Raw genomic sequence first — 20123 nt, 5'->3', positions numbered from 1 at the left:
AGAATTTTAAGCAGGCTCCACGCTCATTCCAGCAGAACCCGACCAAGGGCTCAGTCTCATGACCTGAGCCGAAATCAAGAGGCAGACACTTAACCCACGAGCCACCCATGTGCCCTGTCTGTTCTGTCTTTATTGGTCTGTATATAATGTCTCTTTTTTTCCTTCTAGCTACTTTAAAGGTTTTATCTTTTTTTTTTTTTTTTTTGTCTTCATATGGTTTGGAAACAATATGCCTTAGAGTAATTTTCTTAATGTTTCTTGTGTTTGGAGGATGTTGAGGTTTTTAGATTTGTAGGGTTATATTTTTCATCAGATTTGGAAAAGTACTCCATTATTATAATTTCTTCCAATATTTATTTTTCTTCTTCTACCTTCCCATTTGGGGAAGCCAGTTATACATATATTAGTGTCATTACAGTTGTCCCCAGACTCACTATTCTTCTGTCTCTCCACCACATTGCTCCCTCCGCCCCCCATTTTTTTCCCTGTTTGATTTTGGATGGGATTAACAGATTAGACATTATAGAAGAAAATATTGGTGAATTTGAATATAGCATTAGAAAGTAATAGCCTGTTGTACTACTGAAGTCATACGAAATTGAAATGTCAACTGATGTCACTGTGTGCCCTTTGAGATTTAAAGTTGGCTTTTATTCCCTATTCCGTTTATGTGAGAATCCTTATGTCTTCCCCAGGCTTTCTCGAAATTTCTACGCTTTTAGGTTCTAATTGTTTTTCAGACTTTCTACTCTCTGCAACTCTTCCTGAACTCTTAGGGCTTATTATCATTTTATTATTATTTATTATTATTATCATCATATTGTTATTATCATACAGAGCTTTAAATAAGGAACATAGCCTCATTTTAAAATTTTCTTAAAAGCATTAGGTCTTTGTGTATGGTGAGCTTTTTGTTGTTGAAGGTTTGAAGCTTTATATTGTCATAATGCAAATCATTTAAAATTACTGCAAAAAGTAGCAGTGACAATTAATTTTAGCCCCTTACTATGCTCCAGTAAGCAAAGTACTATTGCTTATTAAGTGCTTCATGTGTTTTGACCAATTTAACTCTTGGAACAGGTTCTGTAGGATAAATATTATTATTATTATTATTATTATATATTTCTCTGAAGAACTAACACACAGGGTTGTCCAAATTATCCAGCTGTTACTCTGCAGATAGTAATAGTACATATATCAATAAATTTTTCTAAAGATTAAATGAGAGAATCCATGTAAGATACTTAGCACAGCATCTGAAAACATGGTTCTCAAAACAGCTCTTGCTGTATATAGATTGATAAATGCTTAGATAGAATATGTTTGGGATTTTTCAAAGTAATCTTGAAAATAGAGCAAGAGGGGATACAACAAAGTTGGCTATAAATAGATACCTTTGAAAGTGGGTGATAGGTTCAGTGAAACTAAAATTTTATGTAATTCTTAAAATGAAGTACTGAATTAAAAAAGAAATTGAGGGGCACCTGGGTGGCTCGGTCAGTTGAGTCCTTGACTCTTGGTTTTAGCTCAGGTCATTATCTTGGGGTTGCCAGATCAAGCTCCAAGTTGGCCCTGCACGCAACAGGGTGTCTGCTTGAGATTATCTCCCTCTCCCTATCCCCCGACTCACACATGTGCACACATACTCTCTCTCTAAAAAGGAATATATCTTTAAAAAAAAAAAGATACTGAGTCATAATTATTACATACTAGCTAAAAATATTTCCCAAGATATTCAGTTGGGTTATAAACTAAGATGATATATTTTCCTAGAAGTGCCAGAGTAAAATCTTATCAACTGTTAAATGCTGACAGTTACTAAATAATACTGTGAATACTTGGCAAAGGAGAGTAGCATCCCTGTACAGCTCATGACCTAGTAAAGCTGAATGAGCTTTCAAAAGTTATAGTTTGAAGTTGTAAGATAATGGATTCTCAGGGTTTTTTTCAAAGCCCTCTTTCATTTCCCAGTCTTCTGAGAACCATGTTTTCAAAAATTTCTTAGCAAACTACATTAAATAATAATAATTTATTTCTCAGTAATAAAACACATATAATCATGATGATGACTGTTCAAACTATGTAACCAGTGGTATACATATTATATTGAGTTTCTGTGATTCTAATCAAAAGCTCAGAAAGTCTTACCTAGCCTGCCTGTCCTAAGTAAATCATAGGTATCTGTAATTTTTACCTACACATTTTGAAATACTGAATATAACTCACTGTGAGTAGAAGCACAGGTTAACAATCACTTATTGATCTACAAGATCAACAGCTAAGAAAAGGCTTTCATGTGTTTATATATTAATCAAAATTATATTTTTAAAAAGATTTGTTTATTTTGGAGAGGCATAGAGAGAGAGAGAGTGCAGGAGGGGAGGAGCTGAAGGAAAGGGAGAGAGAAATTCTCAAGCAGACTTCCCACTGAGTGCAGAACCTGACTTGGGGCTCTATTCCAGGATCCTGAGATCATGACCTGGAGCCGAAATACAGAGTTGGGGTGCTTAATTGACTGGGCCACCGAGGCACCTGCGATTGACATTATACTTAATCCACTTATTGGTTATTCTCTTTTCTCCCCGTTTCTGAAGTATTTCGACTATAATTTTGATTTGCTAAAAAAGAAAATGCAGCATTAGTTATTCTCTTAGGTAGGAGAATCGAAGTAGCTTGTAGCCAAAACTCCTTCCACATTGCTCTTCTGTTGTTCAAGATCCAGTTAGTATTTTATTCTAATAATATAATTGAAATTAGTCAAATGAACAGAGATAAATCTGATTATCACTTTTCATTCAATTCCTTAATGGCTCACTATTACTTATTATCTGAATGCAACTTAAGCAAAATGTGCAAGTTAGCATCTTGTTTTTCTCGACTTTTCTCGTTTTGCTCTCTTTTCCGTAGCCTTGAAGATGACAGCTTCAGAACTATGTACTAATACACATTCAGATTTTGTTTTCCCCCAGTGTGAGGGCTTACCTCAAGTACTCTTACTCATCCGTAAACATCCAGCTCAGATGTCAACTCCTGTATAAGTGGTTAAGAAACCACATACTTAAATGTAGGGATATCATAGTTTGTTTGCTTAATACTTGTTCACATGAATCAACAAGACATTTCTAGAAACAGGATTCTGAAACATTTATATTGAAGTGAGAGAGAAATAAATTAGTACCAGGTTAAATTTTATGAATTACAATTTTGTGAATTATGATACTGGTTGACCTTTCTACCAGGTGCCTTTCTATTTACTGACATAATAAAACTCTGTGTCAAAAGATCTTTCTTTATGTTAATTTAAAGCTCATTGAGTCACAAAGGTTAGCATGGTAACCTCATATTCCTACTTCATTTGTACAGATTTAACAAAGTAAAATTTTATTTTGGACATACAGAAATTGTGTATGGAGTAAATCAAATGTTCTTCAATGAAAGAATGAAATGAAACAACAATCTTTGGATTATGTATCTATCTAACATTAGATAGTTTTAATTAATTAATTTTGATAGTTTTAACTTAAAATTAAAACTCCCACATCTTTTTTTGCTGTTTAATATTGTACATAAATCATAAAGTGTTATTATACTTTACATTGCAGACAGGATTTGGATTTTGTTTTCTTGCTTCATTTTGTTTTGCTTTAAAAACAAATTATTAAAATTCTTAAAGTGGCCAGTTTTATTATGTATGCTTTATTACAATAAAATATTCTTAAAAGCAACGAACAAAATAAAAACCTCACTTGCTGAATATCCTGTTACACCATTCCTCATATTGCTGTCCATTTTGCCTTCACGCCTTGAACCCGAGCACTAAGCAAAATTTTCCTTCATCTTACCAAACTTTCCTCAGTGTTCACAACTTTTTAACCTTTTCTCCTAAATTTGCCTTAAGTGAGACCTTCACTAAAGGCACAGAAATTTAGATACTCATAGTCTTAGTCTTAATCTCAATTCCTGCCTTTAATGATTTCAGTATCTACATAGACAGTTATACCTTTTCTTGACTGTGTCTTAGCTAGGCATTTAATTTTTAGGTCATACCATAGACCTTACTTTAACTGCAGCATGTAAACTCCCAAATCACCAAAGGTGCTGATTTCTCTGACAGAGTCCATTGTTCAGGCTTGTTTGTGCAGCTGTGCCAGCTAGTATTGTATTATGATACCTTATCTGAGCTTCTGTCATAGAGTTGTAGCTGGTCATCCTGTTCTCTCTTCTTTGGATTTATCTTTTATATTTCTGTCTGATGATTTTCCTGGAGCATAAATCTGATTATTATATCTTGGTTAGAATTTTTCAAGGGTTTCCCATTACTAAGAAGATAAAATCCAAACATTAGCATGGTACACCCAGCCCTTTACAGCCTTATTCTGGATTTTATAATTACTACCTCATATTCTGACCTTTGCCTGGCTTTCTTTGGCTAAATTGAAGTCTTTGTAGTTCCTTAAATATGTCTCTGTATTTAGCTTATGATAATACTATTCCCACTTCACTGTGAAGCTTTCCTTGGTATTAAGGCTGTGTTCTTGTTAAGACTATATCTCCATTATAGTTCCTTTTTTTGAAAATATTTTATTTATTTATCTAAGAGAAGGAGGGAGAGAAAGCATAGGGAGCAGCAGGCAGAGGAAGAAGCAGGCAGAGCAGGGAGCCTGATGTGGGGCTCAATCCCAGGACTCCTGATACTATGACCTGAGTCAAAGGCAGACACTTAACAGACTGAGCCACTCAGGCTCCCCTCCATTACAGTTCTTACCACAGTATAGTATCATTTCATATGTGTGCCTATTATAAGAATATGAACAGTAATGGATTTATTTACTCATGTATCCCTAGCATACAGAAGAATCCCAAAAATATTTGTCAACTTAATGTGTAACTCACACAAAGGAAATAAAAATAGGAAAGAAAACCATCCTACCTTCCTAGTAGCCAAAAACCTGTAGTCTTTACTATTAAGTATAAATTTTTGAACAATAATATTAAGAAATAATAACAGATACCACTCATGTTGACAAAGCTACAATAAAACTAGTGTTGGTGATTTTTAATTGGTTCAACTCTTCTGGAAAAATTTGACTACATAGTATGGAGAACTGAAAAATTATTTCAAGTGGTGATTGTAAAGATGAGATAAAAGTCAGGTGTAAAATTGCACATACATTGTATATACTTGTATTTAAAAATACATAATAAAAAGCCCAAGGAATATATATCACAGTAGTAGTAGTAGTGGTTTTATGATTTTAAAACTATGGGTAGTTCCTCCACTTTTGAAAGTATTTCTATAATGTTATATTTTATGGTTTAAAATGTATACAACGTATTCCAATATTTGGATGTTTAAAAAATGTAATTCTGAATCAAAATTCTAACATAAGAGCATTTGAGCAGTTCTTAAGTTAATTTTTTTTTTGTCTTACCAAATGGCTTCTCAGGCTTGGGTCAGAAGGGAAAGGATTTGTAGTTAAGAGTTGCTGTCGAGGTAAGGTATGTGAGGGCAGCATAGAATATTGATCGTTTCAATAAGGTCATAAGTTTGAGTCATGTAGCAATTGATTTTAATAATAAATTTTCTGTTCTAAATGTAGTTTTTTTTTTTTCCTGTTTTAAGATACCAGTTTTTGGAAGAAGCTTTTCAAAACCAGAAAGGTGCAATTGAGAATCTACTGGCTAAGCTTCTTGAGAAGAAGAATTATGTTCATTTTGCAGCTACTCAGGTGCAGAATAGGTAAGTGTGTTGCCTTAAAACCATAATTTCACTTAAAGAATTATTAAAAATAGTAAGTCAGTTTACATACTAAGCATACATAGAAAACACATTTTTGGAAGGGTAAATGATAAAAGTTTGAGTTTGGATTATAATACTTGTTAAGTAAGATTTAATTCACCAGAATTTTGAGTCCTCTTAAGATACATCTTTGACCACTTTATAATCAGCAAAACTCTAAACTTTGTAAAGCCTTAAATTACTGTGGAAAAAGCAACTAATACATGGAGAGTTGAATTACAAATTTTAACTCTGTGGAAGACATAGTATAGAGGAGAGTATGAAAAGAATGGTGGATAAATTTACCTTCCCAACTGTAAAGCAAGAATTAAAAATACTACTTCTCTTAGTAGTAGTATTATAAGATGAATGTATAGAACAGTTTGTGGCACATAGTAAGCCCTCAGATTTTAACTATTGGCATTATTTTTATCAGTAATACCATCAGCATTTAAAAATTCTATTCAGGTTCATTTCTAAATGAACTAAATTTATTGATAAATCAAGTTGGAGTAAGTTCCATAAAGGAGTACATTAACAAGGTGAGGACTCTGTAGAAAGATGAACACCTGAAGCTGGTATAATTAAAATCTGTATATTCCTGAGGGTATGAATAGGGTTATAAGTATTTGTTTTTCAGTTTCACAAATAATGGGATTTTTAGGTACTTCTAGGATATTTAAGTTAATTTTTGATGATTAAAATGATAGAAAATGACAATATTCAAAAGTATTAAATTGATGAATGAATAGTATATTATATATTAGACTATAAGGTAGTAGAACTTTCATCTTAAGAATCAGTGATACCAAAAGAAAAGGCTACTCTGAAGGTGTAGATCTAAGACAGCATGGATTTGAATTGCGAGGGTCCACTTATACAGATTTTTTCAATAAATACAACATTTTCTTTTCTCTAGCTAACTTGATTGTAAGATTATAATATGTAATACATATAACATAAATCATGCTAAGCTGATTAAGCTCTGTATGTTAGCAGTAAGGCTTCTGGTCAGCAGTAGGCTATTAGCTAAAGCCTTTGGGGAGTCAAAAGGTTTACGTGAATTTTTTACTTCATGGGGGTAGGTGTTCCTAACCCCCACTTTGCCCAAGGGTCAACTGTATATCCCTACACTAATATATTGCATACACTATTTATGGATGGTTAATTGTTAGGAAAAAGTCAGGATGTTTTAGTGATTCTGCTATGTTGTGGGTGATACTGGAGAGGGTGGGAGCTGTCTTCTCATAAATAATAGATGAATGTCCTTTTCAGAGAAAGATAGTTGATTCATAAGGCAGTCCCATATTTTTATATAGATACTTTGTACATATTTTGCATATGTGTTTCTGAATCTTTGTAGAAAAGTAGAACAAGAGATTTATGTGTTATAAAATTATAGAGGGTTGGGGAGACTAATGATTTCATCTTCAGATTTATTTTAAAGTATTGAAATCTCCAGTAATACTTCCCTTTAGACACTCTTTTATGATCTGTCTCCATTTTTTAAATGTACATTGATTTATTTCTTCACAATTGAACACATATAGACCTGCTTGAATCCAATGAGGATTTGACTGTGGCTAACAGTTCTCTGCTTTTAGCATGTTCAATGATTTTAGTCTGCGGCTGAGTCATTTTAAGTTGGAATCCTACATTATCATAGTAATTAGCTCTCTTATTTTTAAAAAGACATCTTCCACTTACTTTAGTAAGATAAGGACAGAACTGAATAAAATTTTCAAATAAGTGCCCAAACAAGTGCTGAAATATAGACAAAGGAGGGAAAATTACATTATAATTACTCAGACTGTATTAAAGTTACTCAAATTTGAATTGGGCAAATAAAAGACATTTTAGAGGTTATAAGTATGGGAAATAGTTTGTAAAGAAGTAGAATGTGTAAAAGTTGAAGGCTACTTTCTTTGGTTGTTTAACATTTTATGTATTTATATTGGTGGGATCCCTCTCCCCACTCTATGAAATAGGTTATTAGCTGTTTCATATCTGCAACTAAACCTTTTATTACCGAAATAGGGGCTTATACCTATTCTAAAACATCTGGCACATTTTGTAAATGGATTGAAGTTGTTTTATATCCTTAATTCTGTACAGTAGGAAAACTGTTTTGGGAAGAACCTATGCGGGATGGGGTGGGAGCGTGTATCAGAACCCACATTTGAAGTGATTAAGTTATAGGAGAAAATAAGTGCTTCAAAGCTTAATTCCTATTATTCTAACTGATAATTACTGTTTGCAACATTGTTCTTTTTTGCACATTTTTCTTAAAAAGTGTTTAGTGGATGCAACATGCCATATTTGACACTAGACAGCAATTGCTGATATCAGATGTTTATGTATCACATTCATGTCATAGAAACTAAAGGAGATTGCCATCTAGACTAATAAACTGGCCTTTATAAATTTAATTTAAAATTACTACATATTCCATTCTTTATATATAACTTGTTTGGACCAAATTGACTGCTCAGGTCTACCGAAACATAAGTTGTACATTTTGACAAAGGTTTAATTTTAATTACTCTCTTTAAGTGCCCAGTACGATGAATTTCTGTAATAGTTGATGATTCAGAGACATAGGATAAATAACCTAATGATGCATTTCTCTTATTCAGGATAAAAGAAGTAAATGAGACTAACAAACGAGTAGAACAGGAAATTAAAGTGGCCATTTTCACCCTTATCAATGAAATTAATAAGAAAGGAAAATCTCTCTTACAGCAGCTAGAGGTACGGTTCAAAGCCAAAATAAAACAAAAACTGCTTCTGTTGCTCTTTAGCTGTTTTTAATGTTTATTGAAAGCTCTTTTAGAGTGGTTGGGGGGGGCATGGAAGTAAAGAAAGTTAAAAACATTTTTTAAAATTTCATTTTCTATTGGAAAATAGAGCTTTATTGAGTTAGTTAATTTGCAGTCCAATTTAATAATAGTGATTTTAGCTGCATAAATTAGGAGATAGAGTTGTCCTCTTAGGAATGAAAGAATTATTACTAAAATGTTCTATAAACAAAGACAAAGCCAACCTGCTACATCCTTCCCTTCCCCGAGATAGGGCCTTAATTTAATTTTTACATGTGAATGTCTAGCCTTTGTGTGTTTCACTTTTCTTTTAAAAATATTCCACAGTTTTGCTAAAAATGGTGCTCATTTTGAAATTTATAAACTTTAAACTTAATGATAATTTTGTTGTACTGTATTTGTGTTGCATATTTAGAGATTAATATGTAGATACAAATTTTTAGATAAGAATTCAGTCAATTTGTGAAATCCAAATTAAGTCTTGAACAAAGCATCCCCTCTACTGAACAGAGTTGATTGGTTTTCGAAATTTGGTGCTCTGTAGTAGGATTAGATGATACAGGTTTGTGTTTTCTGCACCATTAAATGGTAGCAATTTAAACTATGTATTTGGTTTTTTTACTTCCATTACTATTAACCTCAAATTTTCCACAGTATTTTTTTTGTCTGTTTCATTCCTTCACAGACCATTGTAGAAATATTAGACACATAGTTAAATAGAAATGAAAGAAATTATGTTGGCAGTGTTATTTCTGAATTTTGTCTTTTGAAATACATTTTTTTTTTTATTGAGACACAGTTGTGAGATTAAAAGTACTCTCACACATACTCTTAAAATTGGAGGTCTCTTTCCTATTGTACATCCAGCTGATGCATTTAACTGTTAGATTTTTGTTTTCAAAAGGACTGTGAATGGAGAGTATTGAGCAGCAACTGTTTTTGATAGCCTTTTAAGTTACTGCAAGTACATTTTAAGTATAGGTCTAAAGTAATGTTCTTAAACTGTTTCAAGAATTTTTGAGTGAAAAGATGCCTCTTAATACTAAAATATACAGAAATACCAAGTGATAAATCTGCCAAATACTCCTAATATGCTGAATTTAAACAATAGATGTTTCCTAGTGTAATAACGTTCTTAAACTTTAAAATAGAGGTTTTCCTAAGCTTTGTAAAAGGGATAATTTCCAGGGAAGTTGTGAATCAAGCTACTATCAGTTGAATACTTTTGTCACCTGTTTTACATTACAAAATGAGCAATTTGTTTTCTTAGGGAAAAAAAATTGTCCAGTAAATCAACTTGAGGCATTAAGAAAAGGCTAAGTACCAAGTAGATATGTTGTTTGGCATGCCAAATGTCAGAGTGTATATAGAACATCACCTGTTGCTTCTATGAGTTTTGTTCCCAGATAGTTTAACTTTACTTTGCAGCATTTCCCCCCGAACTCGTCCTTCAACTCTTACTCACTTTCTTGTTCTTTTATGAACTTTTGTCATTTTAAAAGTTTCGCTAACTCTGCTCTTAGAACTTTCGAATTAGTTTCTCATTTTGTCTTAAGTATTTAAAGGAAGAGATTTTAACTCCAGTTTCATGATGCACCAGTAGATGGCACTTGCAACACAAAATTTTCTTTCGTCTGAAAAGTAGAGTTGAGTGTATCATATTTCTAAAGGTCAGCTCATTATGCCATAGATTCTGTGTATTGCATCAGCCTAATAGATACTGTTTTTAATAAGGACATTTTTATCTTCTGAAGGAAAAGAGAGACATCAACTAACATTAATATCTGTATATGGAATGTCCCTTGTTAGCTTAGAGAACTTAAGTTTTAGGTCTGCTTTTTTTAGTGAATTTTTTTTTTTTTTTTTTTTTTTTTTTTTTTTTTTTTTTGGATCAGAGACTCATTAAATAATGAGGTGCTTGTCAACTTATCCTAATTTTAAAAAGTAATGTAGGTATTCTGTTCCTTTGCAATAAAAATTGTGAGTTGAATTTTTCACATAGAATTTTTCATTGAATTTTTGTTTTGTTTCAGAACGTTACAAAAGAAAGACAGATGAAGTTACTGCAGCAGCAGAACGACATTACAGGCCTTTCCCGGCAGGTGAAGCACGTTATGAACTTTACAAACTGGGCAATTGCGAGTGGCAGCAGCACAGCACTACTGTACAGCAAGCGACTGGTGAGACACATAGTATAGTATATTTATGGTCTTTAAGTTGACTTATTAAGGCATTTCCTTCAGGGAACTGCACTTGTATGAAGTATAGATTTTGTATTTTTGCAAGTGTAACCACCACCATGTTAAGATACAGAAAAATTCCACCACCCACAAAAGTTTCCTTATTCCCCTCTACTCCTAACCCTAGGCAACCACTAGTCTGATTTCTTTTATTTTCTAGAATTGCATATGAATGGAATCATACAGTATTCACTGACCTGAAGATACTTTGTATCATAATGTAGTTTATCACTAGAAATATCAGAAGTTCAAGCATGTGCATTTGATTGCTTATATAGTTAGTCTTTTAAACACATACAGTCTCATCTGAGATTGACATTACGGGGCTACATGAGCTTTTTATGTCTTTATCATTTATGTTTTTGTGATACTTATAATTTTTAAGACTAATGTGAATTTTTTCCCTTTAAGATTACTTTTCAATTGCGCCATATTTTGAAAGCACGGTGTGATCCTGTGCCTGCTGCTAATGGAGCAATTCGTTTCCATTGTGATCCCACCTTCTGGGCAAAGAATGTAGTCAATTTAGGTGAGAAATAATTAGCTTTATGAATGTAACTGGGAACAGTGAATTAGGAGGAGAAAACATCTCAAGCAAATTTTAAATACTTAAAGCTTCACTCTAACCTGTAAATTTCTTGGAAAATATGTTCCTCATTGGAAACTCAACTTGAGCTATGTTCATGACATCTATAAGGATGTTGAGAATCTCCTATGTGTAGATTTTAATAATGTGTATCATTGCTAACGTTTCCTTCACATCTTTTAAAATTGATAATGACTATTTTATGTCGAAAACTTAGCAAACGGGGCTTCATTCTCTGGAGGAATTTATTAGATGTTTAGTAGTTTGCATATTAATTGTACCAAATTGTCCACTAGAGGAGGACTTCCAGGATGCTGATGTGTCAGAAAGTCATATACTGAGGAAGGTTTGAAAGATATGAGTGGCTCTTTTCCACATGAAAGAGAAATGGACTTTACTCTTGTTACTTCACAGTGTGGACCTCCTGACCGTAGGTGAGGGTTACAGGGAGACAGACAAATAGCTCAATTTACAACAAAGGCGAAAAACTTCCCAACAGTTAGAATTGTCTACAGATTGAGTAAACTCACTTTCAGCATAGGTCCTCACCATTGGAAGTTATAAAAGCAGAGGTGGATTAATTTCTGTAAAAATGTAGTCTTTATGTACATTAAAATTTGGTTATAGCCGTAGATCAGGCATTGGCAAACCATTTTTGTGTGGCATGGTAGCCAATTTTGTTTTTTAAACAGACTTTAAACAAACATTTTAAAGGGTTGTAAAAACAAATGAGAATGAAAGAACATAGGGTAGATCTTATATGGCCTGCAAGACCTAAAATATCTGACTCATTAAAGGAAAGGTTTGCCAACTCTGCCTTATATCAGACATTCCTAAAATTTGCTTTCTGTTCTTAGAAAACAGTGGGCTTTGTGAGAGACAAGGAAAATGTTCATTTTTAGAGACGTAAGTGGTTAAAACATTCCATGTTTCCGCAGACAGTTTTGGAGCGGTGTCATACTCTGCCCTGCAGGCTGTGGCAGTTCAAAGGCAGATGGCATCAGCATTAGCAATCTTAGGTATCCTTGAGTCAGTCTGGGAGACTTGATTTTGACTGACTGAATGGGCCTCTTCTGCAGATACCTCTTTCAGATTTTTAAATTTCTATGCTTGTGTGTAAATGTAAATAAAGAATAAGGGCAGGTAATATAATTTATTCTGAAGAATCAAAAGTCAATTGTTTGTCTTTGGACTGTTTCTGATTTTTATTATCTTTAAACCTAGCTCCCATCTCTGCTGTACTGTCAGAAGCTTTGAGTGCTGATAGTTGTCAAAGGAGAGAGGAAAAGATAGTGACTAATCCACAAAGTAGATGATTTAATCATTTATATGCAAATTATTCTCATTTTTTAAATCCTTCAGGTAATCTAGTAATAGAGAGTAAACCAGCTCCTGGTTATACTCCTAATGTTGTAGTTGGGCAAGTTCCTCCAGGGACAAACCACATTAGTAAAACCCCTGGACAGATTAACTTAGCACAGCTTCGACTCCAGCACATGCAACAGCAAGTATATGCACAGAAACATCAGCAGTTGCAACAGATGAGAATGCAGCAGCCTCCTGCACCTGTATCAACAACCACAACCACAACACAGCAGCACCCTAGACAAGCAGCCCCACAGATGTTACAGCAACAGGTGAGTATTATCACATCATGGCATGATTGGCAAAAATTATGAAGGCCTCAAGATTACACTCTGTCCTGTAAGGATGCATTACACATTTCAATGTTACTAACATGGACAGAGCTCAATGGTTAGAGTTTAAATATTTGCTCTGGGTTTGGCAGGGATTTGGGGAAGATGTGAGAAAAGGTGTTAAATAAAATACTTACCATGGGAAACGAAATTAATTCACTAGTACTATGGAGGAGCAAAAGATTTTATTCCTCCAGACCAGATACTTTTTGTTTTTCATATGTGGTTTTGGGCCAGAAGGCCAGATAGCTTTTGCCTAGGATCTGATAAATTCTTACTTACTTACCTACTTACTTATTTATTTAAGAAGGAGTTAGGGGAGAGGGAATCTGGAGCAGATGCCACACTGAATGTGGAGTCCCACATAGGGCTTGATCCCACGGCCCTGGGATCACAACCTGAGCTGAAATCAAGAGTCAGATGCCTAGCCGACTGAGCCACCCAGGCACCCCAATCTGATAAATTCTTTAGGTATTTGTTCAAATCATTTGCATCCCTGTATCTCTCCTGATCTTCCCTTCCCCATCCAAATCAAAACCATTAATCCAGGGTTGGATAAGTTAATGTTAATGGGCTTTAAATACACACACACACATATACTGAGAGGAAGGGATTGGGGCTAGAGATGGGGCGAATGTGACACACTTTTTACTTTATGCCCTTCTGTCCTGACTGAATGATTTTTACCATAACATTTTATAATTGAAAAGTAAATTTATAAAAAATATTATGACATAAATGCAATTTCTGCCTTTTGTAGCCTCCAAGATTGATCAGTGTGCAAACAATGCAAAGAAGCAACATGAACTGTGGAGCTTTCCAAGCCCATCAGATGAGATTGGCTCAGAATGCTGCCCGAATACCAGGGATACCCAGGCACAGCGGCCCTCAGTATTCCATGATGCAGCCACACCTCCAAAGACAAGTATGCCTAGAGTTACATTTGTAAGAATCATACAATTTTCAAACTAAAAGACGTCATGCTTCTTAATCAGTTGGGGGTGGGGGTTGCTGTGTGGCCATTGATACCTTTGAGAATTTGATTGATGCTGTGTATCTTCTTGTCCCAGAAAAATACACATATACATGAATTCAGTTTTAAGAGTTTATTTAATGGTATTCAACTCATTATATACTGTGGGTTAAGAACCTCTAATCTAGTCTAACCAATTCATTTTACAGAAGTAAAAAACAAAGGAGCTATTTATCTATAATCACAAGGGGTAATGGTAAAGTCAGGATTAGAACCTCAGTGTCCTGAAATTGTTCTTCTAATGTTTTAATGTGGTATTTGGAACCTAATCTATAAAAGGGACTTTGAAAACAATAGAGCTATGCTATATGTTATTTAATTATTTAATCCTCCCTCCTTCTCTTTGCATATTTTTCTTTTAAGGATATAGATGTGCCTACTCTTAAAAATAAATGTATTTAGAAACATGTTTTCTAATTTTTGCCTGAAGAGCAGGTTATATTCGAATAGAAGTTAGGATTATAAAATCAGGCTACTTTTACATGTGATTTCTAGTTATAAAAGAATAAAGTTAATTTTATAATGTTATAGTGATATTTCTCAAAGCATCCTTTAATGACCATCAGAATGGCAGGGGTTATTGTCAGAAATAGATTCTGAACCATAGTTACTGAAGCAGAATTTCTAAGGGCAGAATACTTAGAAATAGTATATTTTTATTTAACTCTCAGATTAATCTGTATACTAAAGTTGTATAAACAGTCTCAGTTGGATAAACAGTCTCAGAGCAGTGGTCCTTCAACTTTTAGGCCCAAGTACCTCTGGAAAGACTTGAAAAATAAGTACTCCTTCACGTTTACAGTTGGCATTTTAAAGTTCTGTTATAAGCTTAAGTTTAAATGGTTGCTGAGGACGTATTTTCTGGCATATTGTAAATATTGACTTTATAAAGTAAAACCTTTGTATCATTCTTATAAACCAATCCACTAGAATCCCAAATACTGTAGCAAGCTCTTTTTTGTTTTGTTTTGTTTTGTTTCTTTTAAAGATTTATTTATTTGACAGAGATCAGAAGAAGGCAGAGAGGCAGGCAGAGAGACAGAGGAAGGGAAGCAGGCTCCCTGCTGAGCAGAGAGCCCAACGTGGGGCTCGATCCCAGGATCTCGGGATCACGACCTGAGCTGAAGGCAGAGGCTTTAACCCACCAAGCAACCCAGGCGCCCAGCAAGCTCTTTTTTGAAATCAAAATTTTATTGTCTTTTCTCCTTGGACTTGAATTGCTCTTCTATTTTTTCTACAGAATTTTATCTTAATGTACTTGCGTTTGATAGGCTTACAAATCAGTTAGTTGCAGTTTTCTGTGGGAAAAATGTCTCTCAATTTTAAAAATTCTTAAATTTCCAGCAACAGTAATTTCCTATTCATTTATATATACTTGCATGTCTGTCACTTTTAGAGTAAGTTAGAATTCAACATTAATTTTCATTACTGTTTTTTTCTGGTTTTGTTTTCTCATGATCCTCAGGAAATTTGTTCACAAAAGCCTATATCTGGTAATTAAAAGAATTTTCTTATTTTCCTCAGTTGTTTGAACTTTTGTGGGTTATAAACAAATTCAAAATGAGCTTTTAGTACTTTCTTTTTTCTTTTTTTTTTTTTAGCTTTTAGTACTTTCATAAATCTTTTTTTATCATTTGACAGTTTCTTCATATCTTTGGTTTTTGTTGATCATCCGGTATCAGAACCCACTTACAGATCTGTTACCAGGTTTTTGAGCTGGGTGCACGTTTTCATCAGTTTGACACTCATAGCAGTTATTTTCTGCCCCAGAGCATATGCTAGATAAGATTAGGATTGGGTCGGAGGTATGCTGTTTTGAGGTTTGGGGGAGAAGGGTAATTATGAAAGAAGTAGAGGATGAGAACCTGTAGAATCTGGCACATTCCTAGGGAAATCAGGTTTTCTTTAGGGAAAAAATACTTACGAAGGTTGAAGAAATGGACATTAGTTTCCTTAAAGATGTTAACATACCCATGTACCCATTAGTATGTGGAAAACCCTCAAGTATTATCAGGAGACAGGTACACCCTTTGGAAGAGTGCAGAAGCTACGGAATCAGGCTTCAGGGCTCCTACAGAAATCACTGGATGTTAGAATTTTGTGTTTAAATTTCTAATGATTTATTGATACATGTGTAATTTGTTTCCCAAAGATTCTTTTGTCTATGTTAACCTGAAAGATGGTCCTCCTAATGGTTCTTCACAATGAGACAAATGAGGTATTAGCCACATTTCTAAATTACTGAGATGTGATGTACCTAAAGTCACAGAGTATTACAGTCGGGAATTGGTGTCATATTTCTATTTATACATTCATTGTTTTTTCTTACCTTATCAGTTATACAGTGCACAGTAGTTTTTCACAATTATTTTTATTTTTAAAAAGACAAAAGTGTCAAAGAAGAATATAAATAGAGCAGTGGCTTTCCTGGTGTGATGTTTGAAACCTCTGGGGGCTTTCAGGTGATCTATTTATCTTTAGTTTTGTTCTGAATTAACATTATATTACCAGCATTCTATCACTAACATTCTATAACATTCTATCACCAGGTTGACAGGTGGAAAGTTATTGGCAAGTCTGCTTTTTCCTAACAACTACACAAAAATGAGTAGGAAAATGAAAAGCCCAAGTTTGAATTCTGATCTTTTTTGGGGGGAATAAGTTGGAGAAGGCTTACTCTTTTTTTCCAGTTTTATTGATTAATTATCAACATATATCACTGTATAAAGGCTTACAGCATAATGGTTTGATTTTACATATATTGTGAAATGATTGCCACAATAGCTTCTGCTAACATCCATCATGTTATATAGATAAACAGTTAAATAGATAAATAGTTAAATAAAAAGAGAAACAAATTTTTTTCCTCCTTATAATAACTCATAGGATTTATTGTTTTCTTTTCATGTTTTTCATTTAAATTCTAGTTAGATAATATACAATGCAATATTGGTTTCAGGAGTAGAATTCAGTGATTTATCACTTACATACAACACCCAGTGTTGTTGTATGTACCCTCTAATGCCTATCACCCACCTAGCCCACCTCCCTCCCACCCCCCTTCTCCACCCTTAGTTTGTTCTCTGTCTTTAAAGAGTCTCTTCTGATTTGTTTCCCTCTCTCTCTTTTTTTTCTATTCTTCCCCCCCCTTCCATATGTTCATCTGTTTTGTTTCTTAAATTCTACATGAGTGAAATCACATGGCATTTGTCTTTATCTGACTGATTTTGCTTAGGATAATATGACTCTAGCTCTACCCACATCATTGCAAATAGCAAGATTTAACTCTTTTTGATGGCTGAGTAGTGTGTGTGTGTGTGTGTGTGTGTGTGTGTGTGTGTGTGTACACACGTACCACATCTTTTTTAGGATTTACTTTTAACAGCTTTCCTGTATATCATACAACAGTGTTAAAACTATGGTTGTATTGTATATGTCACATCCATAGAACTTTTTATCTCAAATGGAAGTTTGTACTTTTCCCATTGACCACTTTCAGTTCCCCCTTCTCCCATCCTCTGCCTTTGGAAACCACAAATCTGAATTGTTTTTCTGTGCAATTGCTTTGTTTTAAGATTCCACATATAAATGAGATCATATAGTATTTGTCTTCCTCTGTCTTATTTTACTTAGCATGATGCTTTCAGGGTCCATCCGTGCTGTGGCAAATGATTGCCTCTTTTTTTATGGCTGAATAATACTCTGTATACAAACACACTCATACACATTTTATACATGGCCAGACCCACATACATACCACGCCTTCCTTGTCCATTCATCTGTGCATGGACACAGTTTGCTTCTGTGTCTTGGCTATTGTTAAGATAGTGTTTACTTTTGTTTCTCAGTCACAGGTGTCAAACATTTGTGAATCTTCCCTAAACTAAAAAGTGTTGTGAAGGTATAGTTCATATTAGGATATCTTGGCAGATCATTTAATGATAACATCTTTTTTCTTAACAGCACTCAAACCCAGGGCATGCTGGACCCTTTCCTGTTGTGTCGGTGCACAACACCACAATCAATCCGACCAGCCCTACTACCGCAACCATGGCAAATGCAAATCGAGGTCCTACCAGCCCGTCTGTTACAGCAATAGAGCTAATCCCCTCAGTTACCAATCCTGAAAACCTTCCATCACTGCCAGATATTCCACCCATACAGGTTTGTATCTAAGTCGAATGAGGGATTTAAAACCTCATGTTAATTAAGGAGCCAAGGGTATATCTTTTCTTTCTTTTCCTTCCCTTCCCTTCCCTTCCTTTCCCTTCCCTCTTCCCTCTTCCTTCCCTCTTCCCTTTCCTCTTTCCTTTCTCCTTTCCCCTTTCATTTTTCAGGAGAAACGTGTTTTGAAATTTCCAAAGAGTAGAATATAATATTTGATTTTTAAAACTTATATATGCTAAAACCAGCATGCCTCAGTATTTTAAAGTTTTAAGATACTGGCTTTGTTAATCTTTCTGCCACTTGCCAACAGACAAACCTTGTGTTAGACAAAGTACTCGGTCTACAACTTTGGATCCAGAGAGGACATGCAGGACCAAAATGTGGTCATGTATTTGCCAGTCTTCTGTTAAGTCTAAAAGGGATGGTGTACCCCTTGTGCAAACAGGTTGGACTAAGAAAGGAAGAAGTTGGAAAGTCTAGAAATTAGGCACTTTGGTGGAGGGTGGTGCATAATGAGAGAGAAAGCGATACTGAAAAGTAGAGGATAAAAAAGCCTCTGTCCCTTTCACCTGTAGCATTTTCCTGAAGAAAAATATCTTGTAGTACCTTCTGAAATTTCATGAATTCATTTGAATTAAAAGCATTTTTTTTTTATTTTTTTAAGATTTTATTTATTTATTTGACAAAGAGAGACACAGTGAGAGAGAAGAAACACAAGCAGGGGGAGTGGGAGAGGAAGCAGGTTTGCTGCTGAGCAGTGAGCCAGACGCAGGGCTCGATCCCAGAACCCTGGGATCATTACCTGAGCTGAAGGCAGCTGATTAACCGACTGAGCCACCAGGCACCCTAGAAGCATTTTATTAAAAATTTTTTTGGTGGGGGCACCTGGGTGGTCCAGTTGTTAAGCACTGACTCTTGACTTTGGCTCAGGTTGTGAACTCATGGGCCCGTGTCAGGCTCTGTGCCGAGCGTAAAGCCTGGTTGGAACTCTCCCTCTGCCCCTCCCCCCTACATGCTTACTTCCTTGCTCGCGAATAAATAATACATATATATTATTTATTTATTTTGGATGCAGCACACAAACTATTTAATACAAAAATAATAGACAAAGTCAAACAGGCACTTATTAATAAGAGAAAAACTGACTAGAAGAAATCTATCTTAAACACTTGGCTGGCTCCATCAGTGGTCTTAGGTTTGTGAGTTAAACCCTACATTGGGTATAGAAGTTACTTTAAAAAAAAATTCAAAAACAAAAACAAAAACCACCTTATTGTAACTTAATTCCAGTTGCATTTAACTGAGCTCCATTGCTGAGAGTACAACTCATGCACAGTTATGGATGAATGATTTGTACATTTTTAGATATTCACTGAATACTACCTTACAACACATATATAGTAAATTTGAAAAAGTTTAATTCATGATCCCCAGATATACTTCATTTTTGTTGATATTTTGGAAGAGGTCATTTAAGAGAACAGTCCGTGATTCTGGCTTATGGGTTGTGTAATGAACCCAACTTAGACTCTGTTGGACACCAGGTCTCTTCCACTTCCCTTCAGACATCAGATGGGTTTTGGGTACTTGTTTGGAAAGTTCTCTGGGTAACATGACATGCCAGTACTCCTTGTGCTCGTCAAAATACTTGTTCAAGTTGGTAGATTGGCTTGTGGGCGGGGCGGGTGGAAGCACTGAGGTGCTAGGAGTAGGCACACCAGACTGCTTGTTCGCATCAAGCCAAGGCAATGACTTGACAAACAGCATTTTGTTTATAAATTTAAATATAGTCTTTGAAGTTA

The 20123-nt window shown here is 34.6% G+C and overlaps 1 protein-coding gene across 2 annotated transcripts in view; it reads left to right on the top strand.

Annotated features, from left to right (window-relative positions):
• TRIM33 (tripartite motif containing 33) overlaps window positions 1-20123 on the top strand; it is a 114357-nt gene that overhangs the window by 72328 nt on the left and 21906 nt on the right. For both annotated transcript variants that reach the window (XM_059135302.1, XM_059135301.1), the window contains exons 5-11: window positions 5624-5740; window positions 8416-8530; window positions 10632-10778; window positions 11250-11367; window positions 12787-13061; window positions 13882-14046; window positions 18118-18318. In XM_059135302.1, coding sequence (XP_058991285.1) covers window positions 5624-5740; window positions 8416-8530; window positions 10632-10778; window positions 11250-11367; window positions 12787-13061; window positions 13882-14046; window positions 18118-18318 — 1138 coding nt within the window. The remainder of the gene's footprint in view (window positions 1-5623; window positions 5741-8415; window positions 8531-10631; window positions 10779-11249; window positions 11368-12786; window positions 13062-13881; window positions 14047-18117; window positions 18319-20123) is intronic.

This window comes from Mustela lutreola, chromosome 10 (assembly GCF_030435805.1).
Source record: "Mustela lutreola isolate mMusLut2 chromosome 10, mMusLut2.pri, whole genome shotgun sequence".
Taxonomy (NCBI): Eukaryota; Metazoa; Chordata; class Mammalia; order Carnivora; family Mustelidae; genus Mustela; species Mustela lutreola.
This window is presented reverse-complemented; position numbering and strand designations above follow the sequence as displayed.